General features: G+C 37.3%; 2 protein-coding genes and 1 long non-coding RNA gene across 3 annotated transcripts in view; 1 reads left to right on the forward strand and 2 right to left on the reverse strand.

Moving 5' to 3' along the window:
* The window catches only part of LOC139145746 (uncharacterized), a 37,390-nt gene extending 24,612 nt beyond the window's left edge, over positions 1-12,778 (reverse strand). The window contains exons 1-2 of the mRNA XM_070717059.1: positions 11,285-12,778; positions 10,324-10,593 (exon numbers count right to left, since the gene is read on the reverse strand). Of these exons, the coding sequence (XP_070573160.1) occupies positions 10,324-10,474 (151 nt within the window). The 5' untranslated portion in view covers positions 10,475-10,593; positions 11,285-12,778. The remainder of the gene's footprint in view (positions 1-10,323; positions 10,594-11,284) is intronic.
* On the forward strand, positions 1,424-5,300 carry LOC139145744 (uncharacterized). The gene is made up of 2 exons (XM_070717058.1): positions 1,424-1,585; positions 2,176-5,300. Exon 2 carries the CDS (start codon positions 2,177-2,179, stop codon positions 3,341-3,343), a length of 1,167 nt encoding a protein of 388 aa, XP_070573159.1. The 5' UTR covers positions 1,424-1,585; position 2,176; the 3' UTR covers positions 3,344-5,300.
* Positions 5,488-7,170, reverse strand: LOC139145745 (uncharacterized). Its single transcript, XR_011555004.1, has 3 exons — positions 6,916-7,170; positions 5,950-6,137; positions 5,488-5,623 (listed from the first exon to the last, which is right to left on the reverse strand). It is a non-coding gene; the product is annotated as an uncharacterized lncRNA (long non-coding RNA).
* Positions 12,779-23,963: the final 11,185 nt, after the last annotated feature.

The raw sequence follows: 23,963 nt of genomic DNA on the forward strand, positions 1-23,963 counted from the left end.
AAATTACTTGAATGGTGCAGCATCTCTGCAGGAACATTAGTGGCCTAATAATTGTGGCTGATCAGATATATCTAACAACAAATCTGGCCCGTAGAGCGACAGAAAATGATAGGAGTGGAGCAGCATCTCTGCACTTAATGCATTTTGACTATCAGACCATGGAGGTAGCAGCTAGAGGACAGATCGACTTACATGTGTTCATAGTTGCACAGAGGCGATCAGTAAGCTTAATATTTGCTGCGGTATTGTCTATCACAAATATAAAAAAATAAAATAAAAATAAATGAAGTTTGCAGATGGTATACATAAGCCCCAGCGATGTATGAACGTGAGCGTGGGTTTGCAGTGCTAATAGTTCATTCACAGTGTGATAATTAATAGACAGTAAAAGCTGCTATGATGTGATTGAGGCAATCGAGCTACAAATTTGTACTGCTGAAAAGGGTATTCTGATGATTAACAATGCTGTTTCATGAGTACACTATAGGCAGCCACAAAAGATTCCTATGAAAATGTTTTCTTTGCCCATCAGGTTACTTTTTGAGCCAATGATAAATTAATCCGTAAGAAAATTCAAAATTAAATTCATGGCAGCAACGAAAATCTCTCGAAAATCGGCCGTAGTCCACGAAGGAAATAATACATGTAATTGATAACAATAACATTTCATTGCTTGCTTTTAAATATAGGATTTACATCACGTCTGTGACAATATTTGACCTTACAAATTATCTCATCGACAATTTTTTCCAAAAACATCATTTTACTTTGATCAGTGCAGTTACTAAATCGCCGACTTTTGAAGTTTTTAAGACAAGGGAATAAATCTTGTAAATTCATTTTCATTATTGTTATTGTGTTCTCAACCCATGGATGCGTGTACGTGCACGTAATACGTGTATTAAACCTCAACTTTCACGAGAAACACACGCGAACACAAGTTTACACAGTGGAACTGATGCGTTGGTTTTCGTATCTCACTCTGTCGCAAAGAATACAATTTTCATTGAAACTTGGGTCCCGTAAAACCGAAAAGGCACACTATAGATTTAGTAGTACCGTAGTACCTTTGTACGATACTCCTACTACCTCCATGGTTGTAACTTGTAGCACGGCGGCATATGGGAATGCTATACGTAGGGTTTCGCCACTATATTCCTGCTATATTCTGACATCGTGTCACGACTACAGGAGCTCTCAATGTACTGTTGCTATGATAGTCGATTGAACGCTCTAGGTTTTGTCAATGAACTTTCCGTCAGTGTACTTTTTAAACACTTTTGAAGTCCGCTGTACTTCATGCTAGTTTCACTGCAGCGATCGCGAGGACTTTGTACCGGAAGTAATAGTATTACGCATGATGACATCATAGATCATGTGAAGACTTCGTTATGATTGGTCAGATTGGTAAAACAATCAAAGGTCAAATACAAGAGTTTCGAATGTCAGGTGACCCCACTGTGCGCGATGCATTGTGGGCTGGGCCAAAGGTCAAGTGGGCATAAACCCCGTTGCGTAACCATAGCTGTTCACACAATAGAACGTAAACAATAATACGGAAGTTCAGTCGGCTCCGCTTCGCCAGGTAAGTTATCGATTATTTTCCAGATTTCCTTCACCCTTTAACTTGTAGCACTTATTCTCGACAGTGCAGTTCACTCATAACTTACAAAGCGATAATTTTCAGCTAAAAATAACAAAAAAATCTCAGATCCAAAAAATTTAGCCGACCGCGGCTGCCGATATCGCCGTGGCGGGAATATTTGTAGTCTCCGCGGCACCAATTTATTGGTGGCCCTATAGTTACGTATTACCAAACGGGCATTTTAACGTTTATTTTGTTATACAGGAGGCTTATATACACCGTTTTACCTAATTTTTTTTACAATATTTAGCTGAAACTAAGTACGGCCGGCGTTATCTGCTATGGCACAGTCTCTGGACCGTGGTCATGGCAAACGCATACGATTTGCAGCAAATGCGGTCTAGGCAGGAGAGATAGTAAGGCCCTGGGGTACTTGTTGTTTGTAAACTAACGGTCAGTGCTTTGATAATAAAAACGAATTCCTTGATAATTATTTTTATAAATATACGAGTCATTATTAATTTCAAAGACTTGATTGTGATTGTGTATTTTTATTTTAATGTTATTTATTTCTCTGTTGTTGTTTTTAGAATGCCAGGTCACAGGAATTGTGCTGTCATCAGCTGCGCCAATAGCGGCGCTAAATTAGAGAAATGGATGCGTGAAATTTGCACCGTACACCAATGCAAGCTGGGTCAGAGCCGCTGTGTTTGTCCGCCACCATTTGTCCTCTATCCATTTCCAACAGAGGTTGGTGACATGGCAGGAAGGCTCAGGTGGCAAAAGCTAGTAAATCGACAGGATCAGAAGGGGAATAATTGGACACCAAACCGCTATTCGAGAGTTTGTTCGAATCACTTCCCCGATAAAAGACCTACAAATGAAAACCCAGATCCAGTATTACATCTTGGATACGACATCAGTGCAAAGCCACAGTCCATGAGAAAGCCTCCAATGCAAAGGATAAATGAGCCATTGCCTGCCAAGAGATCAAGACTTTGCGGGTATGTACTATCGAGGGACTTTATGAAACCCGAGCCTGCCTCTGACGAAGCCACCTTACCCGTCTCGAGTGCATTTCCAGTGACCGGCGCTGAAATTCCAACTACCGAGACAATTCCGGTGAACAACACAGTGCACGGACACGACTACTGCTATTCAGAAGATGTCGACAGTACTAGGTGTGACAACGAAATTTGTAAGCAGGACATTTACAATAGGAACATTCAAATAAAAACTTTAAAACAATGTAATGGTATTCTCAAAAAAGAAATCAAAACTTTGAAACAGAAACTCTCATATAAAGAACGTCACCCATTCAGTCACACAAATTTACAAAGCGATAGTAAAGTAAAGGCGTTCACAGGTCTACCAAACCGCAAAACATTTGACTTTTTGTTTGATGAGGTTCTCGGTGAGAACGTTTCAAAAATTACATATTGGCATGGACCTCGCATACATTCATCAAAAGTTCGGAGGTTCAGTCGAACACCCAAAAAATCAGGCCCACATCGTGTATTGAAACCAAGGGACGAGTTCCTATTAACCCTCATGAAACTGAAACTTGGTAGTGTCAATGTTGATTTGGCTGACCGTTTCGGTATCAGTGTAGGAAGTGTCAGCAAAATATTTAATACTTGGTTAGATTTTTGTCAAGGGAACTTAAGTTTCTCATCCACAATCCTCCTAAAGAAATTGCAGTTCAACATTTACCAATCAAATTCAAGTCACCTAAATACAGAAATATCAGACACATAATCGATTGTACTGAAGTTTTCATTGAAACCCCAAGTGACCCTCTCTCACGTGCTGCAACATTTTCAGAGTACAAGCATCATCAAACCATCAAATTTCTACTTTCCATTATGCCTTGTGGCACGTTTAACTTTGTCTCTCAGGCGTGGGGTGGTCGTACATCGGACGTTCACCTTACAAGAGAGTCAGGGTTTTACGATATGCTTGAATATAATGACGAAGTGATGGCAGATAGGGGGTTTACAATTGCAGAAGATCTCCTTGTTCGTAACTGTCGTCTATCTATACCCCCTGGGAAACGCGGCAGTTCTCAGATGACCAAACAAGAGATCACAAAAACAAAGGAAATTGCTAATTTGCGTATATTTATTGAAAAAGCAATACGTAGACTTAAAACGTTTCGGATATTAAAAAATGAAATGCCGATTACTTTGCTAGATAAAGCCGATGACGTTGTTGTAATATGTGCTGCTATCTGTAATCTTTATCCAAAGTTGTGTACATGAACTTGTATTTGTTGGAATGCCACTTGGATACAAAGCGTGCATTCTGCTATTGTGTAATTATATGGAGGTTTTCCATATATGTATAAACAGAAAAAAAATTCAACAGAATGTGAATTTGGTTTAATTAATATTTACTTTCTTTTATTTAACATTAACCAACTATTACTATGTACAGATCAGTCTATATGACTCGAAGAATGGAATTAAACTGCAAAATACTCTCTTTCTAAACATGTGATGTCCGTGTTTTTCTCCACCAACTTATTCCAGCATTGGTCAAACTGAGAAAGCTTTCCCTTCGCGATCATTAGAGTTTAGAAAGACATGAATGTAAAATCAATCTGATTAAAACCCGATATAGAGCACGGCAATGGCTATTTTTGTGTGGTATTCTGGTGCTGTCCTGGATGACTTATATGAAATTTGTAGTTTTAGCTAGAAGTGTCCAGGACACAAAGTATTTAGAAATAAATCAAATGGCATAATTTTAAGTGAACTTATTTCCTCAAAGAAACGAGCTTCATCTAAAGAATTAAGTTTTACTGCTTTCGTACACGTACTCGACATCTGGTTATCACGTGACACTGACGCTACTCGTACTGATCGAACGTATTTCCATGTAACTAAACCTCTAGATCGGCTGGGATTGTGGTTCTCATAGATAGATATCAAAAATATTATTCAGATAAAAGACTCCCCCTGCTCAATTTTATACCGGCATACTCGCTATCTGTGATCCTTTTCAGCGCAGCGATCGATGTGCCTTTTTTACAAACTAACTCCAAAACTATATAATTATAAAAAAAGTACTCTAAATTTAACAATATCTCACACCAGTATCCGTGATCAAAATTTACACGTTGTAAATGATATCCAACGTAAGTGAATATCATGAAGTCGCACCATGGAGAACTACTCAAAGCCATCTGGCCTTGAATCTGAGCATAATATTGGTGATTCTTCTTTAATTGGACAGTACCATTTTCGCCTGTAACGAGGTAATCAACATTGGCAACTGATGGACATTCATGCCGAATCGTATAGGGACATTTGCATTCAAATACACCTGATCCACAACACTATACAGCTAACAACGAGATCAGGTGACGCACCAAGGAAAGGTCTGTCTTTGTCTATGAATAAACCACACTCCCTTTGACGAAAACTCTCATGACTTTTCATGACTTCGATATACTTTTTCTTTGCTTCTGGTTCGAGACTTAGGCCATGTTTGATAGCTGGTATACTGGCTAAGGAAGGTGAATTTCCCATGACAGATTTTAAGAGATTATCAACGTTACAATGAGTTTCTTTTTTAACTGTGTTCATTTTCGTGTACACAGAATAGAAAAGAGAGGCAGTGATTCGTCCTTTGCGTTGTTTCACCCACGTAGTATTTTCAGCTTGACCAACCGTCCCCCCTTCAATGATTTGCACATCATAATCATTAAACGAAGTACTGGCGAGATTTGTCAGAAACTCTTCCTTGGTAGCACTGGATTCTGCCAACTTTAATATGATATTTTCATCTGGTGGATGGGGGTCACCGATGAGTGTACAAGGGGGCTCGTCTATCGCTAAAGTATCAATGACGATGTCGGATTCTGAGCTTTGATCCTCTGGCAATTTATCAAACAGTGCTTCGTAGCATCCATTAGGAGCGACAGTTCGTAACCATTGAAAAGTCTACGTCTTTTTTCATCGTTGTTCTCTCGGTGCTTTTCCTTGACCGGATCGAAGAGTTTCCTCGTGACATCGACGAGGGGTCTGACTGCATCTATATTTCAAAGAAAAACGACAATTTTAAGCAATGCAGGGAATTTTACAGTCATGACTCGCTATAATGTACAGGTATCAAGAAAGATAAAAAATAGTCACTTGACTTTAATCATATCGTGAATTTTTCTCTGACAGTTAATCAATTGATCATACATCAGACTGTGACTGTGAGACAGTCATGTGCGGATGCTCCACACCTCCGCAAGGTGGTTGGCGGTATTGACACGACTGTGTCTCGCAGTCTAATCAAGTATCTCAGTAGAACCATAGACAGTAGAGGGGGACCCTCTACTATATGGTAGATCTTACAATACAGGAAATTACCTTTGTTAAATTTAGCAGCCTTGAAGTTCATATCCCGAACTCGCATTGGCTTGATCTTTGTCTTCCCTTTGGGTGGTATGTTCCACTGGCATAGTTTTGATGTGCAGGCGAAGTTGGTTTGACCAGTTCTCACTGCAGCTTCTATACGAAAGAACATAGCTGTGACGTGTATGCACGAGCAACCAAGTCTGGAAAACAAACATAGTGTTTATTTTATTCACACTATATATTAAAGCTATCCCAATTAAACCATGAAGAGTAGACTCTGCAGAAAAATAAGTGAAGGTCAATATCTATGTCTTTATTTTAAATAAAATGATTTTCAATTTCGTATGTCTAATTAGGCCCGAGCCTGTCCACTCAACGTTTTTTCATTAGTTATCAATTTATGCATTATATTATTAGGTCGTGCCAAAATTTAAGTTACAAATTAACTACTACTACAACTTAATATTAAATTGTAATGACAAAAGGAATGGATTCATGAGATAAATAATAGAGGAGAACAAGAACACACACACACACACACACACCACATACATACATACATATATATATATGTATATATATATATATATATATATATATATATATATATATATATATATATATATATATATATATATATATATATATATATATATATATATATACCCTATATATATAATAAATAAACAGATTACTTCAAGTACACAAGTACAAAGTAATGAAATCTATTACTTAAGTTTGCATCTAGCAATCCTCTATCTGAGGATTGCAAGGTGCATGAAACTTAAGTAATAGATTTCATTACTTTGTACTTGTGTACTTGAAGTAATCTGTTTATTTATTATATATAGGGTGTGTATATATATATATATATATTATATATATATATATATAATATATATATATATATATATATATATATATAATATAATATGTATGTATATAATTGCTGGTATGACATATTTTAGCGTAGCTTACCCTGCGGTACAGGAGCAGTATGCACTTTTAATGTCACCAGAGTCCTTGTGGGCGCATATCCAGACAGTATGAAGCGTATCGTTGATCTTCATCGTGTGGCAACATTTTGCTTTCATGAAACAGTATTCTGAGTCTTCAGAAATGTTATTTAAATAAATTTCTTTTAGCCAACCTCCTTCATACAGTCGATAAGCCTTGCCCTCTTTATACTCATTTAAAAGGCGCTTTTGCAAAGTGACATCGTTGCCTGGATGATCAGCCATTATATACATGTGATATCACTGAGGAAAATAGGAGGCCACATTTCCATGCAGCAGCTTCTCCAATCCAACCATCACACAGTGTCAAAGATCAGGCAAGACGCCTCTTGATTCAGGAAGAGTTAAGAGTGACTGCACATACTTGTCATTTTCTGATGCCAGTTCAGAGGCTGTCGGAGCAATAGGAAGTTTTTGTTCAATAGCAGAAAAGACACGGGCAAACCAATTCAACCTTCCGTCCGGCTATTTTCAGGTTTCGTTTTCTGAGGAAGTCCTTCAATGCGTCAACACGCCACATGCTGATGGTTTCATAAGTTATTTCATCCATTATTCCTGAGAGAGAGAGAGAGAGAGAGAGAGAGAGAGCGTTTTAATGTCAGTTTGTCATTTGCCATAGCAGATAACGCCGGCCGTACTTAGTTTCAGCTAAATATTGTAAAAAAAATTAGGTAAAACGGTGTATATAAGCCTCCTGTATAACAAAATAAACGTTAAAATGCCCGTTTGGTAATACGTAACTATAGGGCCACCAATAAATTGGTGCCGCGGAGACTACAAATATTCCTGCCACGGCGATATCGGCAGCCGCGGTCGGCTAAATTTTTTGGATCTGAGATTTTTTTGTTATTTTTAGCTGAAAATTATCGCTTTGTAAGTTATGAGTGAACTGCACTGTCGAGAATAAGTGCTACAAAGTTAAATGGTGAAGGAAATCTGGAAAATAATCGATAACTTACCTGGCAAAGCGGAGCCGACTGAACTTCCGTATTATTGTTTACGTTCTATTGTGTGAACAGCTATGGTTACGCAACGGGGTTTATGCCCACTTGACCTTTGGCCCAGCCCACAATGCATCGCGCACAGTGGGGTCACCTGACATTCGAAACTCTTGTATCTCAGCGGCAAATTTTGGACAGTTACGACCTTTGAATTACTGAGTAAATCGTCGCTGATTTTTCCCTATAATTTCGCGTAAATTTGCTGTTTGACATCGTCGTGACGACTTCATACACGCTAACTATGTATGTAAAACCTATAGGCAATGTTTACGACGCGTAAAAAAGTCATCGTCGTCATGATCAGCTTGTGGAGATCGATCGGCTCGTCGATTTGAACAATGATCACCATAACATCCCCGTGGATCTAGGCGATCGTTTGATCTTCGGTAAGTAAATTTTCGATTTGCCTTCTTTGCGACGTGAAGACGTAGTTTTTTACTGTTTTTGTTCGGCGCAATTCTCGAGTAATACTGTTCAATTGTATGAATTCTAATAAATTGGTATAACTCGTGAGGTTGAGCGTAGAGTGTACAACGATAGAGGGACCGTGGTACAGTGTACACGAAAAATGGAGTACATGCCGATACTATTATCTACAATAATATACTTCTCTCTTGCATTGGCAAAGGTAAAACTTTTGCTCATGTATACAAATTTCCCTCAATGTACGATATAAAAGGACAGATATAAAACAAAGAAGGAACAATACATGTAGGAATTGTTGGATACGAATTAAGTTCTCAAACTCTTGACCGAGTCTGGTACCTGCTACATGTATTCCAAAACGTACTTCTCTATGACATCAATATACATCTGTCTGCTTATAAGATCATTCTGAACGTGTGTCCTTAAAATTGAAGTTTATTTAAAAATTTTTATTACCGTATTTTGACATTTGTTTATATGTAACCTGTAGATATTTTGCTGGCATATTGTAAGGGGAATCAGTAATTAATTTACAATATTTCATCACAATATTTCATTGAAGTTCTACATGAACTCTTACATCACAAAATATGCATACAATATTCTATTGCATTTAATGCTGCAACCTTTTGATAAGCAACTTAGATATAAGCTCAGTACAAAGACCTACCTTTTTTCTAACTATGTTTCAATTTGGCTTTAGAAAGTTCATGTAGGTATGCAATGAAGTGTACTAAAACCAAGCAAGTTTTACATGGTGAAGTCTACAATTTTAATGGAATAACTGCAGGGGATAAATCATCTGCAAATTAAATTTTGTTTTATGCCAATGATTCTACTACTTTCCTAGTTTGAAGCAAATTGCAAGATGAACAGATTGATACTAGACTACTGCTATAAATCACATTTTGTCGTTCACAAGTTGAGGGAACATTTTCTTTATTTTATGAATACATGCAAATTTCACAGTCTTCAATGTTTGATGGCTGTTGAACGAGTCAAAAGTTTCAACCCCAACGAGGATTCTAACTTGCATACATAATTTTGTCACAAGTTTGATAAACTTTATATCTGACTTGAACTTTTTTATATTTTTTCCAGCTTACACATAGGACAACTTCAAGATGACAAGTCAAGCAATAACCAAAGCTGTAACAGACAAGTACAAGTCTTTCAGAATAATCCGTCGTTGTGACAATATGAAGTTAAGGACTTAAATTTACGGACACTTGAACATTTTTTGAACATTAAGTATTTATATCGGTCATGTTGATTGGCTTTAAAAATATGGTGGATTAAATTTTAATTCCTACCAAATTTTTAGCCCTTGCATTCTTTGGGGGGGGGGGGGCAGCAGAGTGGTGTAGGTTGTGAGATGATGGCTTGGTAATGGCTGATTTTCAGCAGCAGTGATAAGTTTCAGGTTGTTGGAGTAAATGTTTGTCAGAGTGCAGAAGGTAGGTTGATTTTTGTATGGCAGAGCAGCAGCTAGCCTGCCTGGCAGAGCAGTAGCTAGCCTGCCCGGCAGAGCAGCAGCTAATCTGCCCAGCAGAGCGGCAGCTAACCTGCCCGGTAGAGCGACAGCTAACCCGCCCGGCAGAGCGACACCTAACCAGCCCGGCGGAGCGGCAGCTATAACCGTCCAGCAGAGCGACAGCTAACCTGTCCTGCAGAGAGACATTAATCTTTCCGGGAGGGGTCCAGCAAACCTAATTTGGTTAGCAATGCCACGCTCTCCCGGAAAGATGGTCCTGGAGAGCTCCTGGACCACTGCGGGACCTTTTCTGGAGAGTTCCCGAAAATCTTGTCGGGAAGGCTAAAATTTTCATAAGGGTACTAGCCTTTTTACAGAGTAAGAGATCATGAAAGCACTAGCTGTCATGTATATCTGTTTAAATTACAAAGCTGACAACCAGTGTTACAAGGGGGCCAGCAATCCTTACTTGTTATTTGATAGGCAACTTTGGTCAGATGAGCAGACCCTGGAATATGCGTGATGATTTGATACATTTCTCCTGGTGTCAGTCCATTGGATGCAGCATTTCTTGGATCTCTGTCATCAAAGGAAAGTTGTGCAATGGTTGTGGAATCCATTGCACACTTAACGATGAAACCACTGTATGTTGTGCCGGAAGAGCCTGCTCATTCCAAAGTGATCCGTATGCTCTGCGATGTGACTTCCTTGATATTGATACCACCTAGTTCTCCAACAGCTGTCAAATTGAAGAAATTTAATTAATACAGGTATATACCTGAAGTCTTACAAAGAGGCATTTTACAGATATTTCCATTTGCATGATTTGTCTGTGTTTATCTGCACTTGTGTATGTATGTGTGCATGCATGTATGTATGTATGTACCGGTATGTATGTATGTATGTGTGTATGTATGTATGTATGTGTCTATGTATGTATGTATGTATGTATGTATGTATGTATGTATGTATGTATGTCTGTGTCTATGTACATGTATGAACCGGTACATTCTGTGCAAATGTACGTATATGGTACTACATTTATCTACGTATACCTATGAATATACTGTATAATAATTATTTTGAATCGGTATACATGATATATTACGTTATCATTGGCTGAACTGTTGCATGACTAATCAAATTTCCTAGCATTCTTGTATATGTGTAATGCTACTGTTAAAAACAACAGCATTAACTCTGAACCTGATCCATTTCATTTGCCTTGGTTATTAATATGATGTGTGTGACCTTGAATGAAATAGTTAGACTTGTAGGATGAATGAAAGATCCACTAGTACTTCATAAAAATTACATTGATATGAACTTGTTTGAAATCATTCAGAAAAGTTGTTTGTCCTGGTGCAGTGTTGAAAGCTACAGTACTGTCCATTTACTATAGAGGAAAATTAAAGAATGAATGTAATTACCTGTTGTAGCAGATACTTCAGATGCCTGGCTTTGGGTTGATCCAACCATTGTTACCACGGAAACATCATAGGCAGTGTTGTGTTCAAGTCCGACAAACATGACAGTCAGGTCATCATCATTGTCAAAGATGATGGGGATGAGAGAGTTCCGTCAGCGTTCCCTGATGGATTAGCATAGGTCAGTTTGAAACTGTCGTACAGATTGTTAGCTGGACGTTCCAGGTAACCTCCATGCTGTTTGGACCCTGCACTGTCATGGCAAGATTTTCAGGAGACAGAGGTTATGTAGGGAATTGAAAATGACAGTCAAGCCTTGGAAGTGTAGTTGCTTAAAAAGTACAATGCATATCAAGGACAGATGTGTGAACTCTAAAAATCGACAAATTCTTTGCTGGTGTACAGCTTCTGAAGATTAATTATGAAATTCTAACAACATACTTGTGGAATCAAAAACCTGATTTTTCCAACAGGATTCAATTTAATATCGGTCACTTTGAGATAATTTATTTTCACTATCTGTGAAATGCTTCACTTTCAATCTTGACATTCAGAAAGAAAAGTTTGACATTTCTATAGCAAAGTTTGAACAATTTAAAACTATCACTCCTGAGCTGCACTAAGAGACATAAAATTTATTTAATATCTAACTACATAGATCTGCAAGCCTATTGCAAGAATTTTCTTTTGATATTGCTCTCCATTCATTGTGTAGTTGAGGCAAATACATAACATTTTCACACATATAGGGAGAACAACAAGGAAATGTATTTGCTTTTTGAACAAATGACAAAAATGTTCACAAAGTCACAGCCACTATCCTACGTTATCATCCAAAGTAACGGTTCCTTTTTACTGGTTATTTTGGAATTTGACATGTTTGTTCTCAATTCGTAACTAAGCTGCTGTGTTGCCACACAAATTTATTAATTATAAATTATTGTTACTTCTTTGTGTGGCTTTCAACAGATATTTGCAAAGAACGGTCTTTGATGATCTGTCTCACTTTCATGAAACACTCTTGGGTTCTTCACAAGTGGATGGACACTTCTTTGTTTTTTAGCAATCTATTCACATGTTGATGACCACATAAAAGAATATATTTTCAAAACAAAAGAATATGCAAATTATGCATTGTTATGTAAATGATGGTTCCTTTGATTTTCCAAGCTATGGAGCACACCATAATCACAGTGTGTCAAATATTGTGAAGGTTCCATGATAAAAAAAGAAAACAAGCGATACCTGTCTGAAGTGTTATACTGTCAAGCTGGGTCTTCACAGCTCCACTGTGAGTAAACAAAGTAAATGTGTATTCTTTCCCTGGTACGAAGCTGCTGAAGGTCCCCTGCATGAAGCCTGGTGCTAGGAGTGGCACCCCCCATTGTATGTCTTGCCAGAAGATGGAGTACAGCCATCATCAGGGGTGTAGTCAATCTGATACTGGGTAAACTCTTCAGCGATTGCAGGTTCTGTCCACCCTAAGGATGACCAGTGATGTATCGCTAACCAAGGTTGTGAAAATTATTTCCTCTGTGAAGGGTAGTGAAATATTTTCAATTAATGAAAGAGATTTAAGCCTTATAAACCATTGCCAACTTACAACAGCTTTGACATTTATATTGACTGTTGAACTTGTGTGCATAGTCATTGACGATAGGACCAAGGAAATGGTTCCACTGCAGGTATTTACTGACATGGGTATGGGGCAGTGTGCGAAATTAACGTCGGTCCGACGGTCCGAGACCGACAGATTTCTCGTCGGGCCGAAGGTTTTTAGCAACATGTTGGTCCATATGACTGATCGAATTTGGAATAGATGATGGAAATTTCTCCGTCAAGACCTGTAACAGATGCAGATAATGACTAACTTTGAATCACGTGATTCACACTTGAATGCCATGCACCTATCAATGTTTTCCACCGTGGGAGTGCAGGGCAACAGGGGATATTGATCGCACTTTGTGTCCTGCTAGTGAGGAATTCGATCTCTATGGTACGCCAGACCGGGGGAGGGGCGGTTGACAATGTCACAACATATAGTAATTTTTGTTTTGCGACATTTTACGATTACAAATAGTCTACATCACTTAACTAGTTCCACACTCCAAACTGTTTGGAATTTTTATAATACAGCCCTCCATTTTATCAAACTGACTCCGTTTTCTTTGCTTTGATTTAATTGAAACGTTCAAAACATAAACGGCTCATAGAGCAGTTTAACATGCTGCTGCAGCAAGATTTCATTGGAAAAATATGCATCGAGCGTATAGCAATTGCCGACACCATAAAAGGCACACGTCGCCACTCGCGGAACTGAATTCATGATTTCTGATCGAAAAGTTTTGCCTGAGCGATTGCTGTTCTCATCGCCCTTTGAAAGCTTAAAGTTATTAAATTGACTCTGAAAAGTTTGACAGACACTCGTTACTGCTGAAAACTATCGCGACACAATCAGTTAATGATGCCGTAAAATCTTAAAAGGCATAATTTTTTGCAACATTTACATGTAGGCCAACAGCATACGGTGAGTTTGCATGCCTGTCGTAAAACGGTATACATCGAAACAATTTGAAGCCTTACTCCCGGCCTCTAAGAGTATACACGACGGATCGTGCAACTCGACAAAACTTATGATAAGGCCGGCGCTTTTATGTACACTGGTTATCAAGTTGATATACCGTGGTAACAGTCGGCCTCGTGAACTTTGGTTGAAGACCAACGAGCAAGCAAGATGTTTTAACGGTCCATAAACAAATGCAGCGAAACGTGAACTTCACTGTCGACTGCAGGTAGCATAATTGGGCAGTACGTCGTGTAATATCTACAGTCCTTGTATCGGGCGTAGTTCAAAACCATGGAGGTAAAAAAATACCTATTAGTATAACTTCATCTATTTCTTCATGAATGCAACAGAGGCTACATTTAAGCATATTTATCCTTTGAAAAATGTTGAAAGTAATCCATATGTCATATCAAAATACATACTAAGTATTTTCTCTCTTTTGTTTTACATTACAATAAAAAGACAAAGTGATCAATGTTTACATAAAAAAATTATTCATATACTCCCCTTTCTCATGACTGTTTTCAGGGTACTAAGCTATTCACTCACTCTTCTACCACTCGCGTTAGCTAATTTCAGAAGTGATTTTCAGCTCGCCAACCATTTTCAAATCACAATATCACATGCCCTGGTGCCAGGTGTACACAGCCATGTAGAGAACATCATCTCCCATAGAAAGTCGTGAGAGACAAACTTTCTCACTTTCACATCATCCACATGTAACCAGTGCATGAGCCTGTATTCCCCGGCCCCTGGATGTTTTACATAATTTTATAGTCCGAGAGTGGGTGATTGTCAAATTCTCCCGTTAGTCCCATAGTCCCCCCCCCCATGATGGAAAATTTGATAAATGCATCATCATCCACGCATAACAGTGAGGAAGATGATAGCTGTGATCTTTTTCAGATTCCAGATCATGTAGATGAATGTTTCATGATCATTCACTTACACTTTCTCTTTCTGCAAGCTTATAATGTAAATAATAGTCTTTTGGAGTGAATACTTGCATGCTGACTATATTGATAAAAGGACACGAAAAATTAAAGATAACATTCAAAAGCATAGTATTGGTGGAAAGAGTGTTGACTTTAATGCCAATACAGGTCGTGAACAACAGCTTTTGCATTTATTGAGGACCAGCAGTTTTCTGTAAGGACCTGAAGCTTTGGCTTGGTGCAGGCCCTTATGACCTGAAGCTATTTTCTCTTAATTTCGCACACTGATATGGGGTGAATTGAACAGTGAATTTGGGAAAAGATTAATGTACTGGCAAATGCAGTAATCCCTGCTAGGAATAGTGATAGTTCATTACTGCGATGACATTCACATTGAAAATGTACAAATATGGTCAAAATTATCTCTTGCTGTCTGCATAATTCAAAAGCCCAGTAACTGTAACTTAAGATTTCACAACATTTTTTGTATGTCAACTAGTTTCTTGTTCTACGCCCTATGTCAACTCAGGATGTACATGTGTGGACTGCATCATTTTTGTTGACAGGTGAATTCTGGTCCAGACTAGAATTTGAATGTAAATGATAACAGTGCATTTTACACATATGGATTCTGTGTAGACAAGCCAAAAAAAATAGGTGTTGCAGCATGCTTTTGAGAGGTAGTGGAACAAGAACTTGTAACTGATATACAAAACAAAAAATCGTCAAAAGTTACAGGTCCTGGCTCTTCAAACATTGATATAATTATACAGTACATACTTGTGGTGTCAACAACTGACACAGCTTCACTTTTGGTTTCAAAGGACCCTGTTCTGCTGACGGATCAGACAAGAACTCTATATTAGATTGTAGATCACTGACGGTGAATAGTCGGAATCTGTGGCGTCGATGTATCCTGCAAAAGCTTCTTTGGTACTTTCATCAGTCAGTATGTACGATACCTCATACTGATCAGTGTTACCCTGGCTGTGCTCCAAGTGACTTAAAACAACTACAGTTCCAGTAGCAAATGTTCCTATAGAAGACAAAAATTGGGAAAAAATTACTTCATTAAAACATCTATTGACTAAACGAAAGGAAAATAAATGAAACTTATTTCAACAAGTTTGTGACAAAAGAATGAAAATAATGTGAGTCACACCTATATTTCACTATAGGACTAGTATGTCAGTCTAATCACATCACTGTGAGTCACACCTATATTTCAGTATAGGACTAGTATGTCAGTCTAATCACATCACTGTGAGTCACACCTATATTTCACTATACGACTAGTATGTCAGTCTTTTCACATCACTGTGAGTCACATCTATATTTCACTATAGGACTAGTATGTCAGTCTAATCACATCACTGTAAGTCACACCTATATTTCAGTACAGGACTAGTATGTCAGACTAATCACATCACTGTGAGTCACACCTATATTTCACTATACGACTAGTATGTCAGTCTAATACAATATGTCATCTAATCACATCACTGTGAGTCACACCTATATTTCACTACAGGACTAGTATGTCAGTCTAATCACATCACTGTGAGTCACATCTATATTTCACTATAGGACTAGTATGTCAGTCTAATCACATCACTGTGAGTCACACCTATATTTCACTATAGGACTAGTATGTCAGTCTAATCACATCACTGTGAGTCACACCTATATTTCACTTTAGGACTAGTATGTCAGTCTAATCACATCACTGCGAGTCACACCTATATTTCACTATAGGAATAGTGTCTCAGTCTATTCACATCACTGTGAGTCACACCTATATTTCACTATAGGACTAGTATGTCAATCTAATCACATCACTGAAAACAATGGGGCAAAGCAATGTTTTGATAGTGGATGGGTACGGCGGATATTGGAAGTGAAGGGTGGAGTTGATTAACCCTTAACCACTGTGACCATTGTTTTGTCCAAACCTATCGTTTTCAATGAGAAGTGTGGAAATCCTTACTGGGAACAGGGGTGGGCAGGTTAAAGATACTTATACTTACTTGTTCTCTGTTGCTCAGTGTCTGTTGCAAAGTCCTTCCTGATGGAGATGGTGAATGTGTACTGACGACCTGGGGTCAAAACATCAAAGGTTAGCTCAAAGTCCAGACCAGGCTGGTCTGTGAGTAAGGTGTATACAATCTGATTGCCATCGGGAGGGCTGTAGGATATCAGGTAGAGTTGGAAGTCTACATTTGCTCCTCCCACGATAATGGTGTCAGTTGTTGGCTGCTTGAAGATAGATCTCAGCTGGTGCCACAGTATCTGTTTGGGTTTAAAATACCAATGAAACTTTTAATCTTTGATTTCACGAAAATATGGAGAAGAATAAACTTCATGATCGAATTTTTTAACCTCTTTGAAAGAGCAAGGCACCATGAAATCTACTAGAAGTACAGAGTGAGCGGTGCATATTGGACACCTAAGGCAACATAAGTATCATTTGTGTATACATCAACACTACTTAACTGCCATTGGGCTCTTTTGACCAAACTAAGCACAATACACCATGAAGTCTGTAAGAAGTATAGAGTTAACTGTACATATTGTGTACTTAAGGGGACTGGTCAGTTTCTTCAGCCTGGGGGGGCCGGTGGATTCATGGGGGGGGGGTCACCCTGTTTTTGACTTTGGTGATAGGGGGGGTCACCATGTTTTTGAAATGCCCAATAGGGGGGGTCAGTGTGTTTTTGAATGTCGACACAGGCTCATCATTGCCTAAAATGCTATTGTCAGCCACAAAATTCATCATTCAGTTGTATTTTTCGGCGCGCCCTTCGGGCGCGTAACTTTAATAATCAGTCATATTTTTCAGCACGCCCAACTTTAACATATCAAGCATACATACATCAGAGATATCTGTATGTTCAATATTTTTCAGCGTGCTCTTCAAGCTCATTACTTTAATATATCATACATCTTTCAGCATGCCCTTCAGGTGCATGACTTTAATATACAAGGCATATATATCAGAGATATCAGGATGTTTCATATTTTTTGGCGCGCCCTTCGGGCGCCATACTTTCAGAGATATCTTGATGTTTGCTGAGGGAAAGTGTACCATTATGAAATCTGCATTTCATATGAAAAGGATGACAAATTCCTGATACTTTTATGTTCTCTCTGTGAGAATTCAGTATGAGAAAGCAACATGCACAAATATTTCACAATATATATTTGATACAGTGACTTATTTTAGAGATAGAAAAATGACAAGATATCTTTCCTTTTCATTGATGCAATTATTTTCCTTTGTCTCATAGGTTTTCTGTAGAAAGATGCTTTTTTATGAACAAAATAACAGTTAAAAAAGGCAGTTTTTGTCATTATTAGCTGTGCTTTTATGGTTTCAATGTTACACAAGAAAAGGTCCTCTCAGACACTGTACACATCAGATTTGGCTAAAAAAGCTCTCTATGGCTCCTTAGTAGATTTAATTGGATGGTTGGCAAGTCTTAACACCCATCAAAGTTTTTGATTCACTGCTTTTTCCTCTTTGATATTAATGATTGACATCCATTTCTGTACAACAGTTCAGGACATCTGGTTAAGCAGAGAAAGTGTGAACAAAATACAACTCATTCAAAATGTACTGTATTTAAACTTTAAGATTGACACTTTGAAATTCCTATCTTACAACTGACATGTCAACAATTTCACTAAAACATAGAATGACTATTTAAAATATAAATATATGTAAAATGTAATATATAATATATATATATATATATATATATATATATATATATATATATATATATATATATAATTTATGTGCATCTTTTGTTTTACCTTTGTCACGCCCGGGGGGGGGGGGGGGGGGGGGGGGGGCACCCAGTTTTAGAAATTTGGAATAGGGGGGGTCACCTGTTTTCAAAATTTGGAATAGGGGGGGTCGGCCACTTTTTGACGTCGGCAAAAAATAATCCACCGGCCCCCCCCCCAGGCCGAAGAAACTGACCAGTCCCTTAAGGCAACATAATTATCATTTGTGTATACGTAAACTCTACTAAATTTTCAAAAGGCTTTTTCAGCAAAATCAAACTTGTCATAGGAAAAAAAGGATCTTTAAAATATCTTTTGCAGGTGGTGGAGGGGAAAGGAACTTAAACAGATTGATAGAGATTGATAGGCATCATCAGCGATTTACCTGTTGTGCTCTCTAGGACATATCGGGAGCTTTCCGTGCGGCTGTCTCCTGTACCTGAGAGCGTAACTACGGTGATTGTGTAGGCTGTGTTGGGTACCGGTGTTAATCCATTCAGCTCAAATTCATAATTTCATAATTTGACTACACACTATCCACGGGGATTTCCACTGGAGATGCAACAAGTCCATCGGCACCGTCGTAACTGAGTCCGAAAGCGTTGTACACATCACCTGGGTTTGTCCATGTGTAACTTATCAAGGAATGGCTGGATGCTCCAATGTCTTGGAAGTTAAGTTGTGAAACTCCATTTGATTTTGAAATATAATGAAAACAAGTGACCTAACAGCCGATATAGCTCCACTGTATTTATGTAAAGAATAACTATTTTTGACATTTTTTATGTATGGGTGAAATCATACCTTTAACCCAAGCATTTGGGAATTTACCAGATGAAAGAAGACAATTAAATATTGTACCGGTATACAAAATATTGGAAAACACTTGCGGTGCACATTTATAAAGTTCCCCTACTATCCCATCTACTCCAGGTGCTTTATTGTTTTTGAGCTTATTTATGCTTGCTTTAATTTCATCTAATGTAATGGGTTCATCTAAAATACTACAGTCAATATCTAAATCATCATTGTATTCTGCATTGATATTTTCTATGAAAAATCTGGCATGAGCATGAAACTCTGTGAACTCATTTTCATCGGTAGCTGTGGGATTGAAAAGATAAGCGAAATAGTTAAACCAAGAGTCTCGTGGAATGTTTGTTGAAGGACCTGGTGAAAAGTGACTGAACCATTTCCAGAAATTACTTGAGTTCTTGTCTTCAACATCAGCTAAAAACCTCTCCATTTTACACTGATTATAGTATTGTTTTTTATACTCAAGGAGTTCTTTGTATGATCTCCTAATATCCTGGTAGTCTTTCAGATTTTCTTGGGTGCGATCGTTTCTGAATTTATTAAAGAGCAATGAACTTCCCTTTTTGATTTGCTACAATCTTGATCGAACCAAACGTTTTCCCGTCTTAAATCTTTTCTTTTTAAACTCTTTCTAAAAGCAGAGGTGACTGTATCAAGGATACCATCTAAACATGAAATAGCTGAATCAGTGTCACTTATTTCCATGAACTGATAAAGATTATCAATAGAATGTTTAACTAAGTCTGAATTCCATACATCTAGATAGGCATCTAACTTACTAATATCCCAGTAAGTTCTATCTACATGACTTATATTTGATGAATTGGTATCATTGCTTGTCCCTTTGTTATTTACCACATTATCTACAATTTTACTGGCATGTGATCAGATTCGGTGCGGCTGTCAATTTTAAACGCATCAATGTCTGCAAAATCACTATCCGGGATAAGCAAGTAATCCATGATGCTACAGCCATTTGGTGTAATACAAGTATAATACCACCTGTGTTTAGTTTGCCCGGTGTACACTGAGTTAAGGCGAAGGTTCATTCCATTGTATTTTTATGATCCTCCAGTCCGTTATAAGTTTTACTTACTCATGGAATCACAAAATGTTTATTTAGTAAATCAATTGAGTAGATTTATTTATTTTGCTTTTCAAAAACGAGACAAAGTTTTGCAGGTGTAAATATTTTTTCAAGATGGTATGTATGGTAATGTATTCTTTTGTATTTAAGGGCCAAAGGCCTTATATACTGAATAAATCAATCAATCAATCATAACTATTTTTGACACATGTTGATGAAGAAGGTGGAAATCTTTGATAGCTCATTTCAGTGGCCAGAAAAAAGTGGCTAAAATAGCCGCAAAAATACACAATTGAAGATTTCATCATAATCTGAATATATCAGATTGGATCATTCCTACCATGTCAACCAAAGCTATCTGACAAGTAGTTTTTTGAGAATAAAATTTTCTGACCAAAAACGGCAAAAATTGCCCCCAAAATAAAAATTGCAGATTTTACCATAATTTCAACATATCATATATTAAAATAATCCTTTGGAACCTTTATACCAAATATCAAAGCCATCGACTTGCAGTTGCTGAGAAACAAATTTTTTGACCAAAATTGGCAAAAATTGCCCCCACAATACAAAAATGCAGATTTCATCATTATTTCAATAAATATGATTGAGATCATCTGTAGGAACCTGTATACCAAATTTCAAAGCTACCAGATGAGTAGTTTTGGAAATACACATTTTTTGACCAAAAATGGCAAAAATTACCCCAAAAATACAAAATTACAGATTTCATCACAAATTCAATATATATTACTTAGTTCATCTGTATATACCTTTATACAAAATTTCAAAGCTATCGGACCTGTTATTTTTAAGAAAGACACTTTTTGACCAAAAATGGCAAAAATTGCCCCAAAAATAGAAATTGCAGATTTCATCATTATTTCAATAAATATCATTAACACTGCATAAAAACCCTATAATACTTACTGTATTAACATGGATTATTGCCTGTATTTTAGCTGAAGAGTGCATATACAGATAAATACAGTCAAGAATCCATTTTTTGTATTCAGCAAGCCTGTATTCATGTGGATTCATGTGAATTCACGTGTATTACACTATAATACAGGCAACTCATTAATGTGAATTTATCTGAATTATTGGGTTTTCATGCAGTGTAAGATCATCTGTAGGAATCTGTATACCAAATTTCAAAGCTATCAGATGAGTAGTTTTGGAAATACACATTTTTTGACCAAAAATGGCAAAAATTGCCCAAAAAATACAAAATTACAGATTTCATCAGAACTTTAATATATATTACTTAGTTCATCTATAGAAACCAAATATCAAAGCTATCTGACTTGTAGTTTTGAAGATTTTTTAAAAATATTTTACCAAAAATGACAAAAATTGCCTTAAAAATACAAATATGCAAATTTCACCATGATTTGAATAAATCAAACTGAAGTCACCCTAAGCAAACTGCATATCTAATTTCAAAGCAATTGGACAAGGGGTTTCAGAGAAGATGATTTTTTTACCAAAAACAGCAAAAAATACCCCAAAAATACAAATATGCAAATTTCACCACAATTTGAAAAACTTAAGTGAGGTCACCCAAAGTGAACTGCATATAAAATTTCAAAGCAATCGGACTTGCGGTTTCAGAGGAGAAGGCAATTGTTGACGGACGACGACAGATGATGGGCGCGATGGAAAATCAACCTATTTGATAAGCTCCGCGTCGCTGACAGTGGAGCTAAAAAGGTAGTGACATGAGCAAACGTTAAAGCTCGTTAGTATTTATTTGTAGTCGTTCATCTCACTAAGCTGAATAACTGTTCAGTCTCTGCTATTTGGAAATATTACCCATTCCTTTTGAAGAATGAAAAATAGATTCATTAAAAAAAAGGGATGACAGCCTATCAGTATCAGGATAGCCCTAATTTAGCTACATGTGCCAGACACATACTGCTGCTTTTAATGAAATTTGGACAAATTTTATTTTAATTGTGCATGTGTTTTTCTTACTGCAATTTGAGTTGCTTGTCACTGCACTTTGAGTTTGTATCCTTTTTGCATATCATATCCACGGTTTCATTCAGAATATTGGCGTTATTTTTACAATTTGTGAAAACTAATTTCAGAAAGTGTCTGGAAATTTTCCCCAAATATTTATTTTTGTATAATTTTTTTCTTCTTGCATAAATATTTATTTTTGTATATTCACGATAAACCTCTGATGTCTTCACAGATGGATACACCTGGTTTTGATGTTCAATATTATTTTTGTACACTACAATTTTTAGTAAATACATTCTTAAGTAGTGTGTTACAAGAGTAAATTTCATCTGAAAACAATTCTTCTTGACAAAAAATGGAGTCCATCTTTTTTTTGCCATCTGAAAAAAGTGGTAGTTTATAACATTATGCAGGATTTGCATGAACCAGCAACATCAGTGGATTCTCAATACTTCCTATACTTACTTGTTCTCTGATTCAAAACACTATCTTCTACAGCCACTCCTGAGATCTGGGTCAAGGATGTTAATGATTGCTTTAGTCTCTCAGTGGAGCTGACATCTTTGACAAACACGTACACCATCCAGATGCAGGAGGTGGGCACCAGCGGCCTCTTCGGCACCCCAGAGAAGATCAATGGTATCTGTGGTATACAGGCTTACAACAATCTTACCAGCTGGTATGGTTGCTGTAAAATGATTCAACAAAATCACATGTCAGAAAAATGATACATTATAAATCACTTAAATACAGTAGTACCATATGCCAAGTCCTGCACAAAGTCATGGTATCATAGTTGGTTCATATCATATGAGCAAGCCAACATTTGGGCAGGATGTATAAAGTGGTTATCTCTGTAACACGGACACAGTCCATTGAAGGGAGGAGATGTAATATCACATGATGAGGACACAAGTGGAGTATGAACCAGTTGTCTTTGCAATACAGAAACCGCCAAACCCATGCGTGTAATGTGTGACATTGTTGTTGACAATGGAGTTATAGTCAGGCTAAAATTTATTTAATATATTTATTGTCAACAACGGTTTTGCATATTTTAAACACTGGTTGTGCAGCCAGGCTAGAACTTTGAATTTCAACACAATTCACTGAAAGAATAAGGAAATGAGTATTTTTATAAGGATAAAGATACTATCAAAAGCCATAGATTTTTCCCTTTTATTACTTACCAGTTGTCAGACTCTGGGAAGTTGTCATTTTTTCTAAAGCTGCACTGATACTTTTAATGAAGTCTGTGTATGAACTGGTAGGATTTATCTATGTCAATGTGTATTCCTGCGTATTGTCTCAGCCTGACCATGGCAAGGAATGTCTCATTGCCTCCTTCAGGGCAGTATGACAATTCATAGCTGTCAACATCACCACTGGCTGGTTTCAAGGCAAAGAAGATGGTGGTTGGACTTTCGGTTGTTTTTACAATGGCAGTAGGTGGAAGAGGTTCTGAAATACAGAAAAGTTTGACAAAATTCAGCATAATGTCGTCTGTCTTTTTCTTTTGTG

This window comes from Ptychodera flava, chromosome 12 (assembly GCF_041260155.1).
Source record: "Ptychodera flava strain L36383 chromosome 12, AS_Pfla_20210202, whole genome shotgun sequence".
Taxonomy (NCBI): domain Eukaryota; kingdom Metazoa; phylum Hemichordata; class Enteropneusta; family Ptychoderidae; genus Ptychodera; species Ptychodera flava.